Genomic DNA, 19062 nt, shown 5'->3' with positions numbered 1-19062 from the left:
CTTGAGGCTGTCTTGCTGGTCATAAAGCTACCAAGAAAAAAACCCAAAAAAAAGGGATATGCCATTTTTTATGACACTTTAGGGTGCAGTGCAATATAAAATATATCTTTCTGGCAGTGTATGCTTTCGGAGCAGGTTCTAGAGACTTTGAGGTTTATGTACACTTTTGTCAGAGAGGAACTGAACATATTTTTTGTTGGATTGAGCCATAGGCAGCTATAGCTGTACCCAAAGGAGAGTGTAAATGACAAGCATTCTGAACCCTGGGGAAAATATAAATCACTATCAACAAGACCAAGATAAGAGCTCCTTGAACTGACATTTCCAGTTTTAACAGACAGTTTTCTATTCCCTTAATATTTAGAAGAAATAATAACTTTCCAAAATATATTAAAATTATCTTCACATGGATTCAAGAATACCATCACAATGCCACTCAATAAATGTAACCCCAAAAGACCATTTCTTTAGATCATTTCTTTCACCCCATTGCCTCCTTCCAGGTAGCTTCTTTGGTTGTTCATCACAAACAAAGGTGTCTTCAAGGTTTTCCCTGGCCTATCCCAAACTCCATACCCTCACAGACCACACTGATTCCTTCAATTCTTGTTAGGTATTCAGGACACTGTTATTAATTTTACTTCTAACAAGCATCTTCTGTCTTCTCCTTACTGATGTTTTTTTCTAAAGCTTAACTTCTTTTTACCTTGACACCTATGCACAGACAATACGTGAGGCCACATAAATTAACTTCTGCTTTCTTTGCACTTCAGTTTGTTGACATTCACATACTATTCCTTACTATTTTGGGACAATATATTCTCTGGGGGATGTACTGATATTTTTCCCCCCCACATTATGCAGTATTCCAAACCCAAAGCAGCCATGTTCCTAGATAACAATGTCAAACAAATAATGTACAGCAATAACCTTAAGCTGGATTTTCTAGATTTTGAAGATTTTATTTTAGAACAACTATCTGTAGTGTCTTTTACTCAAAAAAAAAAAAAAAATGCACACATGTTCTCAAATCTGAATCTATATAACCCAAGCCTTGATGTGTAAAACTTTGATGTGAAGGGGACTCCTGCTCAATTAAATGTAGAAACTTGACCACTAATGCAGCATTTTTCCTGGACAAATATGCTGTATTTTATCTAAGACACACATAGGGAGTACAAACAAGAATAACAAAAATATCTTCTCTTAGGAACCTAAGATCTTCTCTTAGGATAAACAGATCTGGGTTGCAGGCAAATTATTTGAAAACAAGTTGCTGAGGCAATATTCCATCAAAAGGACTACTATCAGCCATAAACATATGGGACTCTCTAACTACCTAGGGTAATAAGTCTTGTATATTATTTCTGGGAATTCCTCCAAAGCCCAAATCATTTTTAGTTTGTGAAGCTCCCTAATTTATTTTCCATGGTTGGGGGGAATCTGGTTTTTAAAAATACAGTTTTACCCCCCCATTATCTCTGCACATAAAGAGTCACAGAGCTTTGGGCTAGAATTAACATGAGATAGGCTATTATGACTGCAAGAACATTTAGCAGTCCCTGTTGACTTTGCAGTTTGCAGTAATAATAAATATCCTCCCCATAATATCTTACTCTATTTTTTCTGAACTTGATGCCTTAAGGAAGTCTTGAAGCTTGTGATAAAATGCTAACAGTATTTACCTATTTTTTTGCTAGCCTGGATTTCCTTTTCTCCCTGGGAAAAGTCATTTAAAGAAATGATATTTGAAAGCAAAAGCTCTTAAAAGTATAACCTCTGATTTCATGAATGCCCTACAGAAACATGATGTCCTACTGTATTTGATTACTGAAGCAAAACTGACTCTGCTTGTATAAAGTATTGGCACTATTTTATAGTGAAGCGTTTGCTCTTCCATGAAGGAAAAACCTTGTAATCAGACATGAAGGTTATAAAAGATGCAGACTGCAAGTCAGAAGTGTCCTATTAGCACCAATCAAGGTGATAATTAAGACCAGATTTCTGTAAGGAGGGGGTAGGCTTTTAGGGGGCTTCACAAAGTACTGAACTTCATGCACATAATAAGCAGTTCAAAGTACTCTTACTTTATTAAGAAGATGCTGAAAGTGACTCAAAGTAAGGTGTACTCTTGCATACATAAGCATCTTACTTTGTTAGGCTAACTCTGTGCAATAGCAAAAACTTGCCTACCCTCACGTTCATTAAGGATGAGGGAGTTTGGTATTTTCCTTTTGTTGTTGAGGATTTTTTCAAGGGTGGGAGTATTTTAGGTTGTTTTGTTTTTTTGGTTTTTTTTTTTTTCCCCCATAATTTTTCATAAATGCATTTAGGAGAAAAAAAATGAGATGAAGACAACATCCTTTATGCATTCAAGACTTCAGTTCACTAAAAGCTTTCCAGCAAACTAGAGTAACGTTTCACATTTCAGGCACTACAGTTTTCCTTCAACTCATTCTTGCTGGTTTTTACTTATTCATAGGTCTGTCAAGCAAATTCAGCAGAGTATCAAGCAAAACATGTACATCACAAATACCCTCTCTCATAAAAAGACAATCTCAATCTCCATAGATGTCAGCAAATACTCACAAGGACAAATTAAATCAAGACATGCTTACACACCTAAATATGTATTACCCTCTACTCCTTGCACCTTGTGTGGTGTAAAGCTTAGAAGAGTAGCAGTCTATTGGCAATTGATTCTTTTTAGGCAGGGAAAGCAAAAAACAGTTAAGTTATGAATACAACCAACAATACACTCTCTGCTTCATACACATGCACAGTTCAACTTAAATTGTGAACAGATGGAAAGCAAAACATCCTCATATATTTCAGTTTCACCACATTCCTCAATATTTTTCTAGATCAATAAAAATACACTTTTTAAAAATTGAAATGTTTAGAATTATAAGCTATTTCCAAACAGGCAATTCACTGATCTTTAGCTTACTGACTTGTTTCCCTTTGCCACCTCATTGATTGTGGCATTATTGTTACCGGACAGCAATCCACTATGGGTATTATTAGTAGACAATAATTTTCTCTTATGAAATCAATTTCAATAATTTTACTTTCAGCATTTATAAAGGTCATTTCATACCTCTGTATTTGCTAGATGGGATCCTTGTTTTCCTCCTACAAATGAGGTCTTTTCCAGTTCTCATGAGCTTTCCACAAATGTTGCTGAAAAGGTGTCTAATCTGCAAGGTGAGGGTGAGATATGCTATAGAAAACATGGTTTTTACACTTGCACAAATAAATAAGTGATTTCTTTTTTAACAAAGCAGGCAAATGAATCTGAACTTATTTGAACCCTCTAGAACTGCAGCAGTGGAGGAAACCTCCACCATCTTCAGTCACAGCATTTCCCCAACAGCTCCTTTTCACCTTCTCTATCCTCTTTCCTAGGGCTGTCTTCATTTATTGCTGCCATTTCCAACTCCTTACTCTTCAAATATTTACACCCTGGTTTTGTGCTGGCCACCACCCCTAGCCTGCTCTTTTCTACTTCACCTTCTTCTAATCCTCCCAGATTTTGTGCTTCTGTATTTCCATGCCCTCCCCACCATGGAGAGCACACTCCAATTGCCAGGTTCCATTACTAAGGGGTGCAGTTAGAGATAACAGGATGACACACATCCGGACTTCAGCAGAGCCACACATTTATCACCACCACCACCACACTGAACACAGCCACAACATTCTCCTGGTGCCACTGCAGATCCGGATGTCAGGGTGAACTGCAGCCTGAGCTTCATTAGGGTCTGGAATTTTCTCCTTTCTTTTCCTTTCTGTCCCCCTCCTAGCTTAGCCCACCTTCACATGACAAGTATAAAGTTATGGAGTCTTCAGACTTCAGCACAATCTCACAAACTCCTATGCAAGCAAATGGTTTGATTCCCGTGGAGCTCCTCCAGCATAAGGTAAAGCATTGCAGAATTTGGAAAGTGGCCACTTGCTGAGGTGCCAAAGACACTTCTCCTCATAACTTTATTTTACATGTGAAGTGCTGTGCATTTCATACAGCAATACATTTATACAGTCTTTGATCATTTATCTTTCTCAGGCCTCTGTAAATTTCAACTTAACCACTTCATTCTTCACTATACACAGCCTCATTCAATTTCCTTATATCTGCAGAGCAGGAATTAGACAGCCCCAGAATAGATCAAACAGTGCTGAATTTGGGTCATTATCCACAAAGCACCCCAAGACAGTCTTCCTTAGCTGTCAGTGAAAGTTCACTTCCAATATTTTACTCACACTAGGAAAGGAGATAGGGAAGACTGGCAACCTTCATTAGACTAGATATCTTAAAACTATTTAAAACATGACCCCAAGAGCTTCTTCAAGGCTCACACATCTGAAAGCTCACCTCTCCATTTTTCTCCCAAAAACATGGGCAGGAAAGGATTTTTTTTTCAAATCAGACACTTTATCTACTATTCTACAGTACCTGAAAGAGAGCAGAGCAGGTACCTGAAAGCACCAATTTTTCAGGGTCTCTTCATAGCAGCCATTTCCTCTGACCACCTAAACAAGCAGACTGAACCTCATCACCTGGTTTAAATTAACTTAACTATGTGCTTAACTTAACCAGTGCCCCAATGCCAGAATAGCTTATCTATACCTCTAAAAACAAACCCTCCCTCCTGTCTTTTTCTAAGTACAACTCTGGAACACTGAACGCTAGCTTTAATCTGGTTTTGTTATCCATTCATTTTTCATATTTTGACTTCTTTTCATTTTTAAATTAATACAGGATATTGTATCCTCCTCCTAAACCAGTTGTTGTGTCCCAGTTTCACTCTAAATCCAACAAACAGGAAACACAAGTCCCTGCTTTGGTTTGCTAGAGATATTTGCATATAGTCACTAAGGAAAGGTTATTTATTCCATCTGATTGATTTTTAAATTTTATCTGTAGCATAAAGAACTAAGGGGTTTTTTTACATTTTGATTGGTGATTAGATTCTGAACCAAGTCACAATCTAAAAGAAACACTGATATTTAAGCATTAATAATTTAAAAGATAAATTGGAGGGCTTCTCTTATCTCTACTATCAATACATACAATAGCATTCCAGCATGAAGGCTTACAACACAGAAAAGTAAGTCTTGGCATGCAATAGCTCAGACATACTGTATTTATTGCAGTCATGAAGCCTATTATGGACATCTTTGTTTATCTCATCACAATTAAACATTCATGAAGAAATATTACAGAAAAAAGCATTTCTGGTCTCATAGCTAATTAGCACAATTTAAGAGTACCCTGTAGTTAAGCTGCCCAGCCTCTCTCTCAAGGAAAGTGGGGATCTGAATCTAAATTACAAGTGCTCTCCTCCCCTTCATCTGTGCATTTTCAAAACCAGGATTTCAGTCCTGCTTACTAACCCATGTCTGACTGATCTGACCTAACAAAGACTACAGATGTGCAGGAATAAACTTCTAAAGTGTATTTCATTTAACTTGCCTTGTAGAGAAGCACCAAATTTCCACAGTATCGATGTCATCACACATGGTCTGGATTTCAGCCTGTAACAACCAGTGAAAAATAACTAAAAGGACACATGCAAAATAATGAAAACTTGCTATTTGCAACAAAATCAGTGTTTTCAGAAAATCAAGGAATACTAACAGCAAGCACATAGTCTGTACCTTCCCATGCCCACCTACATCCTTACACTGCTATTACAATATTCTAATAGATTGTTTCTCCATGCAAGGTTATAAAAGTGTGGTTTATTAGGGTACTGCAACCATAAACTTACGATTGTTTCTCAGGCTGAATTTATATCTAGCCATCAAAATGCATTACTACATTCCAGTCACTTCTTTTTTTCCTTGCACATTAACATAATCATCCCCAACACTTCAAAGTAAGGGAAGTTGTATCTAGCTGGCATTCCAACCTACAGATCTGTCTTTTTTAATAAAGGCCCTCTTTTTATTTTCTAAGGGCATGATGCATATGTAGGCAATCGCCAACAATGAAACCACAGCTACATTATAAACTACCTTATTAAAAATTAAGGATTGTAATTACATATTGAAACCAAGAAAATTATTGCTCCTTTTTCCACACTCTTGTGCACAGCAGGGCTTGTGACCCTCAGACAAAGGCATATCCAAGAAAATTAATGTGTAATCAGTTCTCCAAACTCAGCAATGACTTGGGGTGAGAGCCGGGATGCTCTTGAACAAAAATCACAAACCCCAAAGTTCATCTGTCACGGACAGGCAGTGACCCCACTGCTTCATTGTGTGTTTAATTGTGTGTTTAATTGTTTAACTGTGCCCAAATCCCTCCAGACGCCCAGGCACCCTCATAGAGGCTCCCTGAATTCCCTTAGTATCTGTGTACACATGATCTGGATTTCAGCCAGTGAAAAATAACTAAAGTGGCACATGAAAAATAGTGAAAACTTGCTATTTCCAACGAGACCGGTGTTTCGGAAAACCAAGCGGCGAGCACGGAGAGCACCACACTGCCGAATTAACTTCTGATATGTTTTCATTTCACTCTTTAGAGATTACATGAAGTGAATTACCCTCTTTAAAGAGTACAAGAAGAGAAGCCAAGGCACCGAGCGGGACACGGAGCGGGGAGCCGGGACATCCCCGCCCCGTCCTGGCTCGCTCCCAGGACAGCCGGGCCGATCCCGCAGAGCCTCTCCCGCGGCTCGGGGTGCCCAAACCAGGGCGGACAGACAAAAACACCTCACATGGAGGAACAGAAACCGCGCCCTCAGCCGGTCCCTCTGCCCACGGGAGCCGCACCTCCCCGGGGCCAGCCCCGGCCCGGTCCCGCAGGGTGGGCGGGCGCAGCGCGGAGCCCCGGCCCGGCCCCTGCCCGCCCCTCGGCGCCGGGAGGCGGAGCCGGGCGGGCGATCGCGGCCCGGCCGCTTCCTGGTCACCGGAGCAGGAGGCGACAGGAGCCCGCCGAGGCGGCTGCGGGGGTCCGGCCGCCGCCATGGCCTCGCTCTTCAAGAAGAAGACCGTGGACGGTGAGTGGGCGCCCGGGGAGGCCCCGCCGCGCCCCCGGCAGCGGCCGCCCCCAGCCCTCGCACGGCCCCGGGCGCGGGGCCAGTCCCGGCCGGGGCTCCGGGACAGCGGGAGCCCGGCGGGGGTCGTGGTCTCGGGCTCCGTCCCGGCGAAGCGGGAGCTCGCAGGAGCGGAGCGGGAGGCCCTGGTCCGCCCGCCGTGACTCACCGGCGGTGCTCCGGGACAGCCCCCGGGCCGGGCCGGCCCTGGCACAGCGGGGCCGAGGATTCCTGGCGCTCCGGGAGGGGTGGGAGCCGTGCCGGCCGTCCCGGGCCGTGGGTGAGGGAGGAGGAGGAGCGGCATCGCTCGGTGGCGGCGAGGGACACAAAACAGGCCCGGCAGGAGTTGCTGGGGCCCAGGGGGAGCCGGGACGCCAGCGGTGCCGCTGTGCGGAGCCACGTCCAGGCTGCGGGAGCCGCCGCCGCCCGGCCCTGGGCTCCGCGCCGCTGTGGAAACAACTTGGTCTTGGTTCTTTGTAGCCAAGCTGGCGTCAAAACGCCTAAACTTCGGCAGAAATAACCATCCTCAAATAAAGCCCCGAAGGACTTAGCTGCCTGCAGGCCGCTGGGCGATGCTCAGCTCTCCCTGTTGTCGTGGCCCAGGGTTGGCGAGCCCCAGGTTTGGGTCTCTGGTGTGTTGGGTGCCCCGTGTCAGAGCTGGGGGTCGGCGTTTGAAAAGGGCTCGCAAGAAATGACGCTGCACATCAACCAATTGTGTGTCACCGCAGGGAACGCGCACAGGTCCCACCTGGCTCTTCCCCTTTTAGATGCACCACCTGAGAAGAGGAGAAAGGGAGCTGGCATTAAGCTTCCATGACCAAGGAAAGATTGCAGGAGCCAGGTCAAGCCCTGTTGGATGTCTCTTGTCCAGCCTGTTTGAAGGAATGCTTCCTCCTTGCCCTGGTGTGTGTGACGACAGTGTGACACACAGGAGTGGCTCATGGCATAAGACTTATCTTAGAATAACCTGTTGTATTCTGTCTGCTCTAGTAGCTGGGAATTTTCCTCAGTTATCAGAAACAAACAAGAACCAAGTTCTCATCTTGGCCTTCACTTCTAAAAACAAAGTAAACAGTCCGTAACTGCAGATAGTTGTTTCCAGTTTATTGCCATCCTTAGTTGAAGCCACTGGGGGGATCAGAAACTACAGAAATAAGCATCCTACTTACCCTTATTGTCGCCTAAGTACTGTTCTTGTTTGCTGTCACCTTGAAGTTCCTACCTCTCCAGCTCGCTATACTAAGGATTTTTTTAAAAGTAGTGTAGTTAGAAAAGGCAGTCTTGTATGTAGCTATTAAGCTTTTTCTTTCAATTTCACCAAGTGCAGCTGTGCAAGTAATATACATTTATCTACCTTCAAAATTACTTGCCTGTAGCATTTTCAGAATTATTTTCTCTGTTCTTAGTTATTGTTTCAGTTCTTAGTTATTGTCCACTGAAAAGTCTGCATCTCCAGCAAGAATGCTTTTTCTGTAGTACTCACTACTTTTTCAGTAGTAGCATTGTAAAATCAGGTGTCATTTTCACACTCTTTTTTTTAATATATATTTCTTTGCCCAAGAACTGGGCAATCTCCAGCAAGGTTGGAAGAGGAAATGTACATTCTGTCTTTAAAATGCCACTAAAGGTTTGGGATTTTGTTCTGATTCAAACCTATTAACGTTGAAATAATTCCAGCAATGGGTGTTTTACAGTATTTCTGGCTTTGGGAATGAAAAACATGAATGCTTCTCGCTGTTTGTAGAAAAATTGCCTCAGACCTTAAAAAATGAAAAGGATGGCCTGTGATTCTATAATTTATCCTTCGTGAGGTCGAAAGAAAGTTTATGTGACAGTCTGCTCCTTTGAAACTCCCACCCAAAGTGCAGACATAGGAGTAGCTGAATCCATAATAACTGCTTTCCTCTACAAAGGTCAGAGGATGCTGAGTCACATGCAGCCGTCCTGCTCTGCCTTTGCCCAGGTGAATCACACCCAAGCACGTGCTGTAAATCCTACCAAAAGTTAGTTGCAGCTAGCATGATTGATGCCTAGACTGTAAATAATACTTGCTTTCATAAGAGGATGTTATCAATATATAATTTTTAATAGTACAGGACTCCTGTGAAGGATGATGGGTTTCACCTGACAGTGTTCAAGCTTTGCTGGCTACATCAGTTGTCAGTAAGCTGAAATTTGTTGTTAAGGCCTCCACTTTCCCACCGTACTATTCTTAAGCATCTCCTAGTTGAAAAGTGTCAAGTACTGTTGCTTTATAGACTGACTTGAAGAGGGGCTACACAGATGTGGAGGAGAGGAAGGCTCCCCAGAGCAGAATAAGCAGTGACCTAGATATTGCTGAGTTAGCACTGGACTTGCAGGAAGGTGTGTGTACAGATGTCTTACTGTGGGATTAAGGCTCTTGCTGTGGTTATGGTACAAAGTAACATCCTAGGTAAAGGTAAAACAGCTATGTTTTTAACAGGATGTAGCCCACACTGCTGATACAATGATGTTGTGGTATCCCAGATTATATTTTCTGTATCTGAAATGCTGAAACTTCACTCTGAACAAAGGGAGGTGTGAAACATGCTGCATGTCTGCAGGGTGCTTAGCAGATGTTTATGGAGTATTGAAAAACTTTGCCCAGCTATCAATGTTTTCTTTCCAGATATAATAAAGGAACAAAATCGAGAGTTAAGAGGTACACAGAGGGCTATAAGCAGAGACAGAGCAGCACTTGAAAAACAGGAAAAACAACTGGTAAGTATGACAGGGAACTTTATTTTGCTCTTTAAAACATACACACACAATCAAAAACTTGCAAGATTTTAAAGATACCAATCAATGCATAATAATGAAATACTAAAACCAGTTGTCTTCCTTTTTTCATTTCTCAGTTCAAATTGTGTTGGAAAATATTTACTGTCTAAAAGTGATTCTCAGCCTTTGACATAGGAAAATCCTGAAACAATGTGTTTAGGTAAAATAACCACATTGGGTTTTCCCTGCAATTCCCTGCATTCTCTGTCCTTCAAAAGGTTGAGTTTTTTTTCTAAAAGGTTTGTAAATCACTTGTCTTGTGGAAAAATTACAAGAAGTAGAAATGCTATCACGTGTTAGCATGACTGTCCAGTGGGAGAGAGTACTTGAAAAACCACAGGGTATCATGAGTACCCCTAGAGTTGTTCTTTTCATTCAGACAGAACTTCCCTAAAATTAGCTGATAATAGTAGGACTGTTTGCCTAAATTAAGATGTATTCAGAACTTACTGTGTGTGAGCTTTCAAGTACTCAGTGGCTGAATGCTGCACCTGTGTGGCACTATAAGAGGAGAAATGGATGTGCCAGATGGTGGGGTTTGATGCATGAAGCATGCTCAGACTGTGGGAAAAGCTGTGCAAATCCAGCCCTTTCCAGCAGCTATTGAGGTGGTGGTTTGTGGCAGCAGGTTGCATGAATACCAAGAGCTGGGAATAATAAACTAAAAGATCAGAGAAACTGTTTCTGAAAGCCTTGGACATGTAGAATATAGTAGGTTGCTCATAAGTAAGGCATTTTTTCCAGTATGAAATATTCCAAATATGGAAATAACCCTAATTTTAGTGGCTATTCAGGCTGAAGTGTTGATGATTTACCACACTGAGTGGTTTAGAAATGTTGGATTTCTGAGAAGAAGAAAGGAGCAGTAAAATATGTCTTTGAAAAAGTTAAAATTTGCTGCTGGAATGAGAGTAGCAATGGAAAATAAATATTAATTTTCAGTGTCATATCAGGTGAAGAGGGATCAGGGGCTTATCAGTCAATCTCAAAAACATTTCATTATGTGCTTTCTCCAGAAAGACCTTTTTTTTTTCCCCCCTTTAATTTTAAGGTACTACTCTGAGAAAATCAAGTTATGCAATTATATTATTTCTACAGCTAAAAATACCTTAATGTATGCAGACAGTTCTGTTTCAGTTCAGTAAACTGATATAACTATACAAATCTTGATTTTTTTTTTCCCAGAAGAACATAACTGACTTCAGTAAGCTTGCCCCAGACCTTTCAAAAGCAGATAATGTACACCAAATTTACCCAAATTCATTTTAATTAGGATAAAATAATCTGTAGATAGGGTTTGATTTCTGAAGGTGGATTATATGCAGTGATTTAGCAAAGAATTTTACTTGGAAAAAATCAGGTTTTAAAAGCTATGAAGGTCTTTCAACTTACTGAGAAAATCCCTATTTTCAAACATTTCTAATCCCTCCAGCCTTCACAATACTTTAGATAAAAAAAAAAAAAAAAAAAAAAAAAAGAGGAAATAATATTCTGGTGATGTTATAGGAATTTTTGTGGCTTCTGTGAGCTACTTTCAAAGAGCACAGCTTTACTTCTATTTCAGGCCTCTAAGGTTTGAACAGTCTCATGCTGCTTCATTGCCACTCTGTACCTTCCTGGGTTAAAAATAGTGTGTATGGCACACCCTTAAGAAATTGTGAATCTGCAGAGGGGATTTTGTGCCAGAGCCATCTCTGGAATAAACTTAACTGTGAACTTTTCTGGTAGTCAGGGTGATGCAGTGGGCCAGTTTACATCTGCCTTTAAAGGTGACTGTTCTGCCTGTCCTGGGGACCAGAATTTATCTCTTCATAGCTTCTTATGAGTGCAGTTTTCTGGATTACCAGTGCACATAAAGTGAAGCAACTGCATACCTATAGCAGGCATATTAGCCTGAAAAATTTCAGGAGAAAGCTGGTCTTTAAAAGCTGCTTTTACTTAATGGTAAAAATCAAAATGGACAAATGGACATCTACAGAAAACTGAGCCAGTGTGGCAAGACCTGCTTAAAAAGTCTGTAAAGGAAAAAGTTGTTGCAATTTTTACATTACCAAGTCACAAATCAGAAGGCACACTTTGAATAATCCCAGCTGACAAGATTATTTGTGCCAGGCTTTTTCCTGGTACCTCTGGGCTAAACAGATTGTTATTTCTCTTTTAATTGACAGATTGGGGTTTGGGTTTGGTTTTCAAAGACAGAAGTGTCTTTCTTACAGCATAAGCACATGTTAAATTATGCTATTTTTATTATGATTTAAGTCCTGCTAAATTATAAGGGTTAAGAGCCTATAATTATTGGTCATCTAACTAACATCATTAATGGTCATCTAACTTTTTCTACTTCTTCCCCAAAAGGCTGTGAGGTTCTCTTGAGGCTGAAAAAGCATTGAAAAGAACTCTCCATTTCTTACATGAATGATGTTGTTTGATTGCAAGAAATCAAAGTTGATTAGAGCCATGGCACCAGTAGTTGACTGGACATTATAATTCCTTCACTTTTTGGGGCTTTTTTTGAAGTATGGCTGCTTATCCAGAGACAAAGTCAAATGTGCACATAGAAGTGAATGTGACATCATGCAGAAATTGAAGTCTTTGGGGGAACTGTGTGCTACCACGCTATAATTCAGTTTCATTGAGTTTTTTCCTTGTGGTCAAATCATACCAGCATGACATTGATTCTGCTAAACAGCCTTGTTAAAAAAGCAAGGAGCTATTTATATAACTTAAATGTCTTAAAAGATTCAAGAGGCTAGTTAATTTTGAATTTCATTATTAGCGGTAAGGCTTAATTATAGTCTTTGCATGAATGGAAATTCTGTGCAGTTAATCTCACACCTTTTTTCACAGGAACTGGAAATCAAGAAAATGGCTAAGACTGGTAACAAAGAGGCCTGCAAAGTGCTGGCAAAGCAGCTGGTGCAGCTGCGGAAGCAGAAGAACCGAACCTATGCTGTGAGCTCCAAAGTCACTTCCATGTCCACTCAAACTAAGGTCATGAACTCCCAGATGAAGATGGCAGGAGCTATGTCAGCCACAGCAAAAGTAAGGCACCACAAGATACTCTTTTATATTCAAATGCAGCATACAGTTGCAAAAATTCTGTTATTTTGGGTAATTTTTGGTAGTTGCAGGTAATTGCACTACTAAAACTCACTGCACAGGGGTGGTGAGGGTACAGTAGGGAAACATAATTTGGGTTTGTATTGTTACACTTTTGTTTGGTCAATCTATCCATATAGCACCTACATACTTTGTTGGGCTAGACATCTGTCAAATGTTTACATGACAAAAATAAACTAATGCCAGTGAATGAACTCTTTTAGTCCATAGAAAAAACCCAAACCCTGCTGCTACAGTGCCTTGCCTGTATTTATTTTCACAAGCGGTTTTTACTGGGAAAAAGTAGGGCATGATTCATCTAGAAATCAAGGTACTGTGTCACAATAGCTTTGTGGCTTTTGAAAAAAGTAGGTTATTGCTTTGGATCTAAAATTCCTAAAAAAAAATCTAATCTGGAATTTGCTGTCATTTTCTCTGTGCCCTCTCAGGAAAGAGTATTGCATTAAGTTTCCTCCCAAATCTCATCTCAGAGTGAAGTCTCAGTTTTCCAAGTTAGGTGTGAATTTTCCCCTATTTCCCTCAATTGATAAAGATGGATTTGGCTTTTGACAAGGGGGACTGTTCAGCTCAAGGTGCAGAATTAGTTTGCATCACTGTAGACCAAGCTGGGCTTTGATCCCAGTCCCAAGTTAAATCCAGTTAAACACAGCAATGCAACTCAGTGCAGAAAGGAATTACCACAAGGGTTTGGTGGTCAGGTGCCTTTAGACACAGCATGAGGGCAGATTCCAGCCAGCCAGTGATCCAGAGCTGTGGCTGTGCAGCAGATTTACAAATTGAACTTGTCTGACTGATCAGGTTCAACACCTTACTCAGTATTCTTACATAGCACTCGTGAACAAGTTAGTCTTGCTTTTTAATTAATATGTGGGTGACTTGTTTTTATCTGTGATAGATTTTGGATTAAATTTCTCAAAACCAGTGTCACTGGAGTAGCTAGGAAGATTAGGTCAGTAGGAAAAAAAATCTAAAAATATTTTTAAACAGCAGGTAATTGTATGTACTATTTGTGTAATATTACTGGAGAGAAAAGTCTTAAATTCTTTTGATCGCTTTTAAAGTGAATATTTTTTCTGATCAACATGGGAAGCTTAATGAATTGTTAATCTCATAAAACCATTAGTGAAAAATGTATGGGATCAGTTGCCTTAACAAGCAAGGCAAATATGTGAATGCAAAGCTTTCAAGTATGTATACTTTCAGTATACTTCTTAGCATATATGTTGCTAATTTTGAACATAGTAAAGTCTAGTTAAGTTACCTGATCATTTTTTCATGCATCTGACCCTTATTTTCTGAAGATATGTAAACTCTCTATCAGTGCAGATACTTTTGACATCCATTTATACCAGCACCTTCCAAGTCCAGAAAAACTTGTTAAATTCAAATAATGTGACCACGAGCACAGTCTTTGAAATTCAAGTAACATTAGGATCATAGTACGTTATCACCTGGAAGAAACTCAGACATGAAGGCAGAAGCCCATCTGTGAAGCCTGTAGTGGCTTGATTCCATCTCTTTTAATTAACCAAGTCTTTTATCTTCTCAAAGATGGTTAAATTTTACATTTGAATTGCTTATGTCTGTATTTAGATTCTGATTTCCCACAGTAACTTGCCTTTTAGGAAAGAGGGAAGTGCCCCATAGCAGTGCCCACAAAGGCAGTAAAATGGGCAAAGTTTATTTCACTGTCACAGCAAGATCTCCACCCATCACACAGGTGCACCCTAAATAAGTACTTCCTCAACATTTGGTTATTTTCTTTTCAGAGAAAAGTAATTTTTCATTTAAATTGTAACATCAAGAAACAATTTAAGGCCTGTCCTCCAGTGGTGGTTCAAATAAATGGTCCTTTCTGAATAAGAACCTGCAGCCATTTACTTCTTTAATGTGTGTGGCCTTCAAGTTAAGAAATGTTCTCCATTCTTTTCATTCAGATCTGTTGGATTTGTCCTAATACAAGGCCAGGGGAGAGTCATGGTGCAAGAAAGATGCACACATTTAAAAGTTAGTAAGAAATATTGCTATCTAGTGTCCTAAGTGCAGGCTGTACCATTGATCTGTCACTTACCTAATGTTCCCATGGGATGTAGAGAGACAAGGAAAGTGAAATTTGGATTAAAGCATTTTTTTTTAATGAATGCACTGATAATTACTAATGTCTCATTGTATGATTTAAGAGCTTTTTCCATATTAATAGACAATGCAAGCAGTTAATAAGAAAATGGATCCACAAAAGACACTACAAACTATGCAGAATTTCCAGAAGGAAAACATGAAGATGGATATGACTGAAGAGATGAGTAAGTTCTGCACTTCACGGGGCTGGCTTCTCTTGGCAGCCTGAAAACACTGATGTTTGAAGTTTATTTCTATAGTTAATGAGACTGACAGTAAAAATGTAGAGCAAACAAAATAATGTATGTCTCAGTAGGAATGCTGACTTAGGCTTTTTAGAAGCTCTAGGTATTAAATCTAGAATCTGTTCCTTCCCATCTTCTGCAAAACATTCTTCATATTTTTAGAAGGAACATTCTGGCAGGGAAGAGGGTTTGAGACCCATTCAAGGCCTTGGTGACATAACTGGTAGGGGGACTTGAAAATTTGCCTTAATTTAGACACTGATAATCTCAGCTTTCTGCCCATAGTGGTATGAAATGGTTCTGTCTCATTTTTCTTAAATTAAGCCACAACTTTTTGTGAAGGCAGCAAATTCCTTGTTCCTGCATGTATGTGTTCACTGTCAGCTAATTCCTGGTGTTGCTCCCACTCTTCTCCCCAACCAATTCCCTGCCCTGTTGTCATATTAAGTAGCATGGACTCAAACCAAGATGGAAACACCTCAACTGCACACAAGTTATCTGAGTAGTTAACTACTTTGCAACTTTGTTTGGAGGAAGAAGAGAGGAAAGGGTTTTTTATGAAACCATAGATGTTTTGCAGAAATGTTAAAATGTAATATGGGGAGAGATACTGCAGCTAAGCTCTTTAGGTGGAACTGAACATTTTTATAAAAACAGCCATGCCTTACCCTGTTGTTGCCCTGGCTGTGCTCACGGGCTTTGCAAGGCAGAGCTAAGAAAGCCTCCCACACCCAGATGCCTTTGCTGGTATCTCACACCGTGGTATTACTGCTGTGTTCTGGGAAGGTAGAAAGTTGGCACTAGGTCTTGTTAGTCACCCTTTTCCTTAATACAATCTTGATTTTTTTTTCTTCTAAGTTAATGATACTCTGGATGATATTTTTGATGCTTCTGATGAAGAGGAAGAAACCCAAGATATTGTTAATCAAGTGCTTGACGAGATCGGGATTGAAATCTCTGGCAAGGTATGGCTGGTTTTGCACAGCTGATGTGCTTTTTCCCCTGCATTCCATTTTTAAAAAATAGTTTATTCTAAAAGTCAGCTTGTCATAACCTGCGTTATTCTGACTGAAGGAAACTTGTGTCTCCTTCCAGATGGCCAAAGCTCCCTCAGCTGCCAGGGGTTTGCCCTCTGCATCGGCATCGAGCGCCGCCACCATATCGGATGAGGAGATCGAGCGTCAGCTCAAAGCCTTGGGCGTGGATTAACTGATCCAGTTCAGAGTCTGCCTGCTGGCTGCTCAGCCCTACACACATGTGCAAAGTGCAAATACTCTTTCAATGCAACTGATTTCTAGGAGAACCCAGAAGTCTCAGAAATGACAACTTGAAGATGGATTTGCAGAGAAAAGTACTTTTTTTTATCCATTGCATGGAGTCTTTTTGACTCTGGACCAACCAGGGGTGTAGTTCTAACAATAAATTCACTTACACCTGATCCAGATCTGTCCTCTGGATTCAAAGTTTTCTTCCATCTCTGTTACTGATCTGTCTCTAGAACTGGCTATTCAGTGGCTGGTCATGCCACTTCCTAGGACAGCACCTATGTAATATTTATCATTTTTACAAAACTATCATTAGAGAAACATTTAGTCTGCCATCTCTTAGCACAAATGAAACTTCACCTTGGCTCTTAGTCAGAAACTTTTTTTTTCAATGAGAAATAGCTTTGAATGTCTAGATAATTTAGGCAGAAAGAAAAAGCATTTTATGTATTTCTTCCAAATTCCTTTTGAGCTGATGAAATAATAGCTTGTTATTCCTCTTACCAGAAGGGAAGGATACACTCCTTGTGCAGTTAATTTTTCTGGAAGAGGAGTTACATTTGTTAGTGAAATTTGTTGCATGAAAGGCACTGATTGAACTCTATTTTACTGTAACATAGCTGGTTTCAACAGAATTGCTGTGCCTTTATGTATATAAATCTTGTACCTTTGTGATTTTCTTTCAGGAGTCTTTGAAAGGTGAGTAAACTTAATAATTAAGATGATTTTACAAAATGCTTTGGTGAGACCTCTCAGTACACTTGATGGGACTCAGTGCTGAAGTGGAGAGATGCACTCATTCAGAAACACAACTTGTGCACTTGAAAAAAGGACATTTGCCTGAAGCAACATTTGTATATATTTTACAGTACTTCTTAATGGAAGATAACTGCATAATTGTATTGTTTGCTAAGATGCAACTGATCACATTGATAAACTAAATCTAAATATTAGTTTTGAGAACAATTTTGGATCAAAAATGATAATTACTTGTCTAAACACTATAATAAAAGCATTCTGGTTCTGTGAAGGTTTTTCTATGGTCTCTGAACTGCATCAACACAATTCTAGCTTTACGTGGAATATGCATTGTGCTAAGGAGTAAGAACTGTTGATACTTGAAATAGACAAAATGAGAATGCAGTTCCCAGTTATTACTTCCTGGATGGTGTGATATTCCTCCTGAGTGCTGGAGATATTTACCCCTCAGTGTTGATTTAGTGGTGCTGCTCATTGAACAGAAACAACAATCATCTTGGCTTTAAAAAGAGAAAATCAAAATACCTCCCAAAAGCAAAACCAGGAAAACTGGGGGGGGAACAAACCTCATAAAGAGACTTTGCTGCTAGGCAAAGTGTATCAGGAAACCTCAGTGAATCTGCTCTTGTTGCACCATCTACTGTTTAGGACTGAAGTCAGCAAAGAGAACTCATAGGAGAGCCTTCCTCAAGTTTTAGGCCTAGAATTGCAGGTGTTCTTTCTCTTTCAAAGAAATAATGCAAAACTGAATCTGTCAGGTAGGAATGTATAAGTTAATATATTGCATACATCCAATATGGGGTGATTTTTTTTTAACAAGTTATTTTGTAAAATTCTAATAAAAGGCTTTTTATCCCACAATGACTTTGTCATCTGTAGGGTTAGTCTTACACTTCTGTCTCTTACTGGGCTTTCTTTGTGAGCTCTGATAAATATTCCTTTGACTTGCTTTGATAAAGCACCATCATATTTATTGTAGTTGCTTTTGGGCCTTCAATTTAACATTTAGAAAAGACTCGTTCAAGTTGTCATTCTCTTGTCTGGAACCTCACGCCCAAGCAGTGCTCTGTGGCATTGAAAGAGAAATCATAATGTGAACCTAGGGATAAAGTGTTAGTGGTTGTTTGTAGTTTGGTTGAACACCAAGGCTTGTGTCCTTTCTGAATGAGGTGTGCGGTTGATGCTTTCAGTAACTGTCAAAATTGGGCATAATTCCATGAGTTCTTTCCTCTGGGTCTTTGAGGAACAGGAAGTATTGCTTTTTTGGTGCTATTAGGACTGCTGAAGTAGGGCTAGTGTCAGCATCAATCCCGTGGTTTGTTGCAAGTTACCTTTTCAATCCTGCAGCTCTAACCTGTGTAAAACTCTTTGGGTAGCAGAGAGGGAAGTGCTGTAGGTTTGCAAGCTTGTTAAGTGTCTGCAATTATGGTCAGTATGTTGGATCAGTCTAAACAATTTGCACCTCCTGCTTAGATACAAATTCCTTTTAAATCACATTGAGTGATTAAAAAAAAACCAAAAAACAGTGGAACCACTCAATCCTTACCCTCCTTTATCCTTGCTAGCACCTAAATAGGAACTGGATCTGAGTCTCCATCTGGGAGCAATGACATAGTTGTGCACACACATAAAAATGGCTCTACCCAGAGCCCTATTCCTCAAGGGCCCAGAAGCAATTCCCAGGGGAGCAATGAGAACACAATGAGC

The 19062-nt window shown here is 40.2% G+C and overlaps 1 protein-coding gene across 1 annotated transcript; it reads left to right on the top strand.

Moving 5' to 3' along the window:
- Positions 1-6873: 6873 nt before the first annotated feature.
- CHMP2B (charged multivesicular body protein 2B) lies at positions 6874-17626 on the top strand. Its single transcript, XM_030234926.2, has 6 exons — positions 6874-7010; positions 9697-9788; positions 12696-12890; positions 15169-15271; positions 16190-16296; positions 16427-17626. The coding sequence occupies exons 1-6, from the start codon at positions 6977-6979 to the stop codon at positions 16538-16540; spliced, it is 645 nt and encodes a 214-aa protein (XP_030090786.1). The 5' UTR covers positions 6874-6976; the 3' UTR covers positions 16541-17626.
- Positions 17627-19062: the final 1436 nt, after the last annotated feature.

The sequence above is a fragment of the Serinus canaria genome, chromosome 1 (genome assembly GCF_022539315.1).
Source record: "Serinus canaria isolate serCan28SL12 chromosome 1, serCan2020, whole genome shotgun sequence".
Taxonomy (NCBI): Eukaryota; Metazoa; Chordata; class Aves; order Passeriformes; family Fringillidae; genus Serinus; species Serinus canaria.
Note: the sequence above shows the minus strand (reverse complement) of the source record. Positions and strands in the feature narration are given on the sequence as shown.

What these genes read in the sequence shown, in the direction of transcription:
- CHMP2B (XM_030234926.2), top strand. Translation starts at nt 6,977, where the DNA reads ATGGCCTCGCTCTTCAAGAAGAAGACCGTGGACG. An exon ending in CTATGTCAGCCACAGCAAAA is followed by an intron (nt 12,891 to 15,168) that starts GTAAGGCACCAC and finishes CCATATTAATAG; the next exon opens with ACAATGCAAGCAGTTAATAA. An exon ending in GGATATGACTGAAGAGATGA is followed by an intron (nt 15,272 to 16,189) that starts GTAAGTTCTGCA and finishes TTTTCTTCTAAG; the next exon opens with TTAATGATACTCTGGATGAT.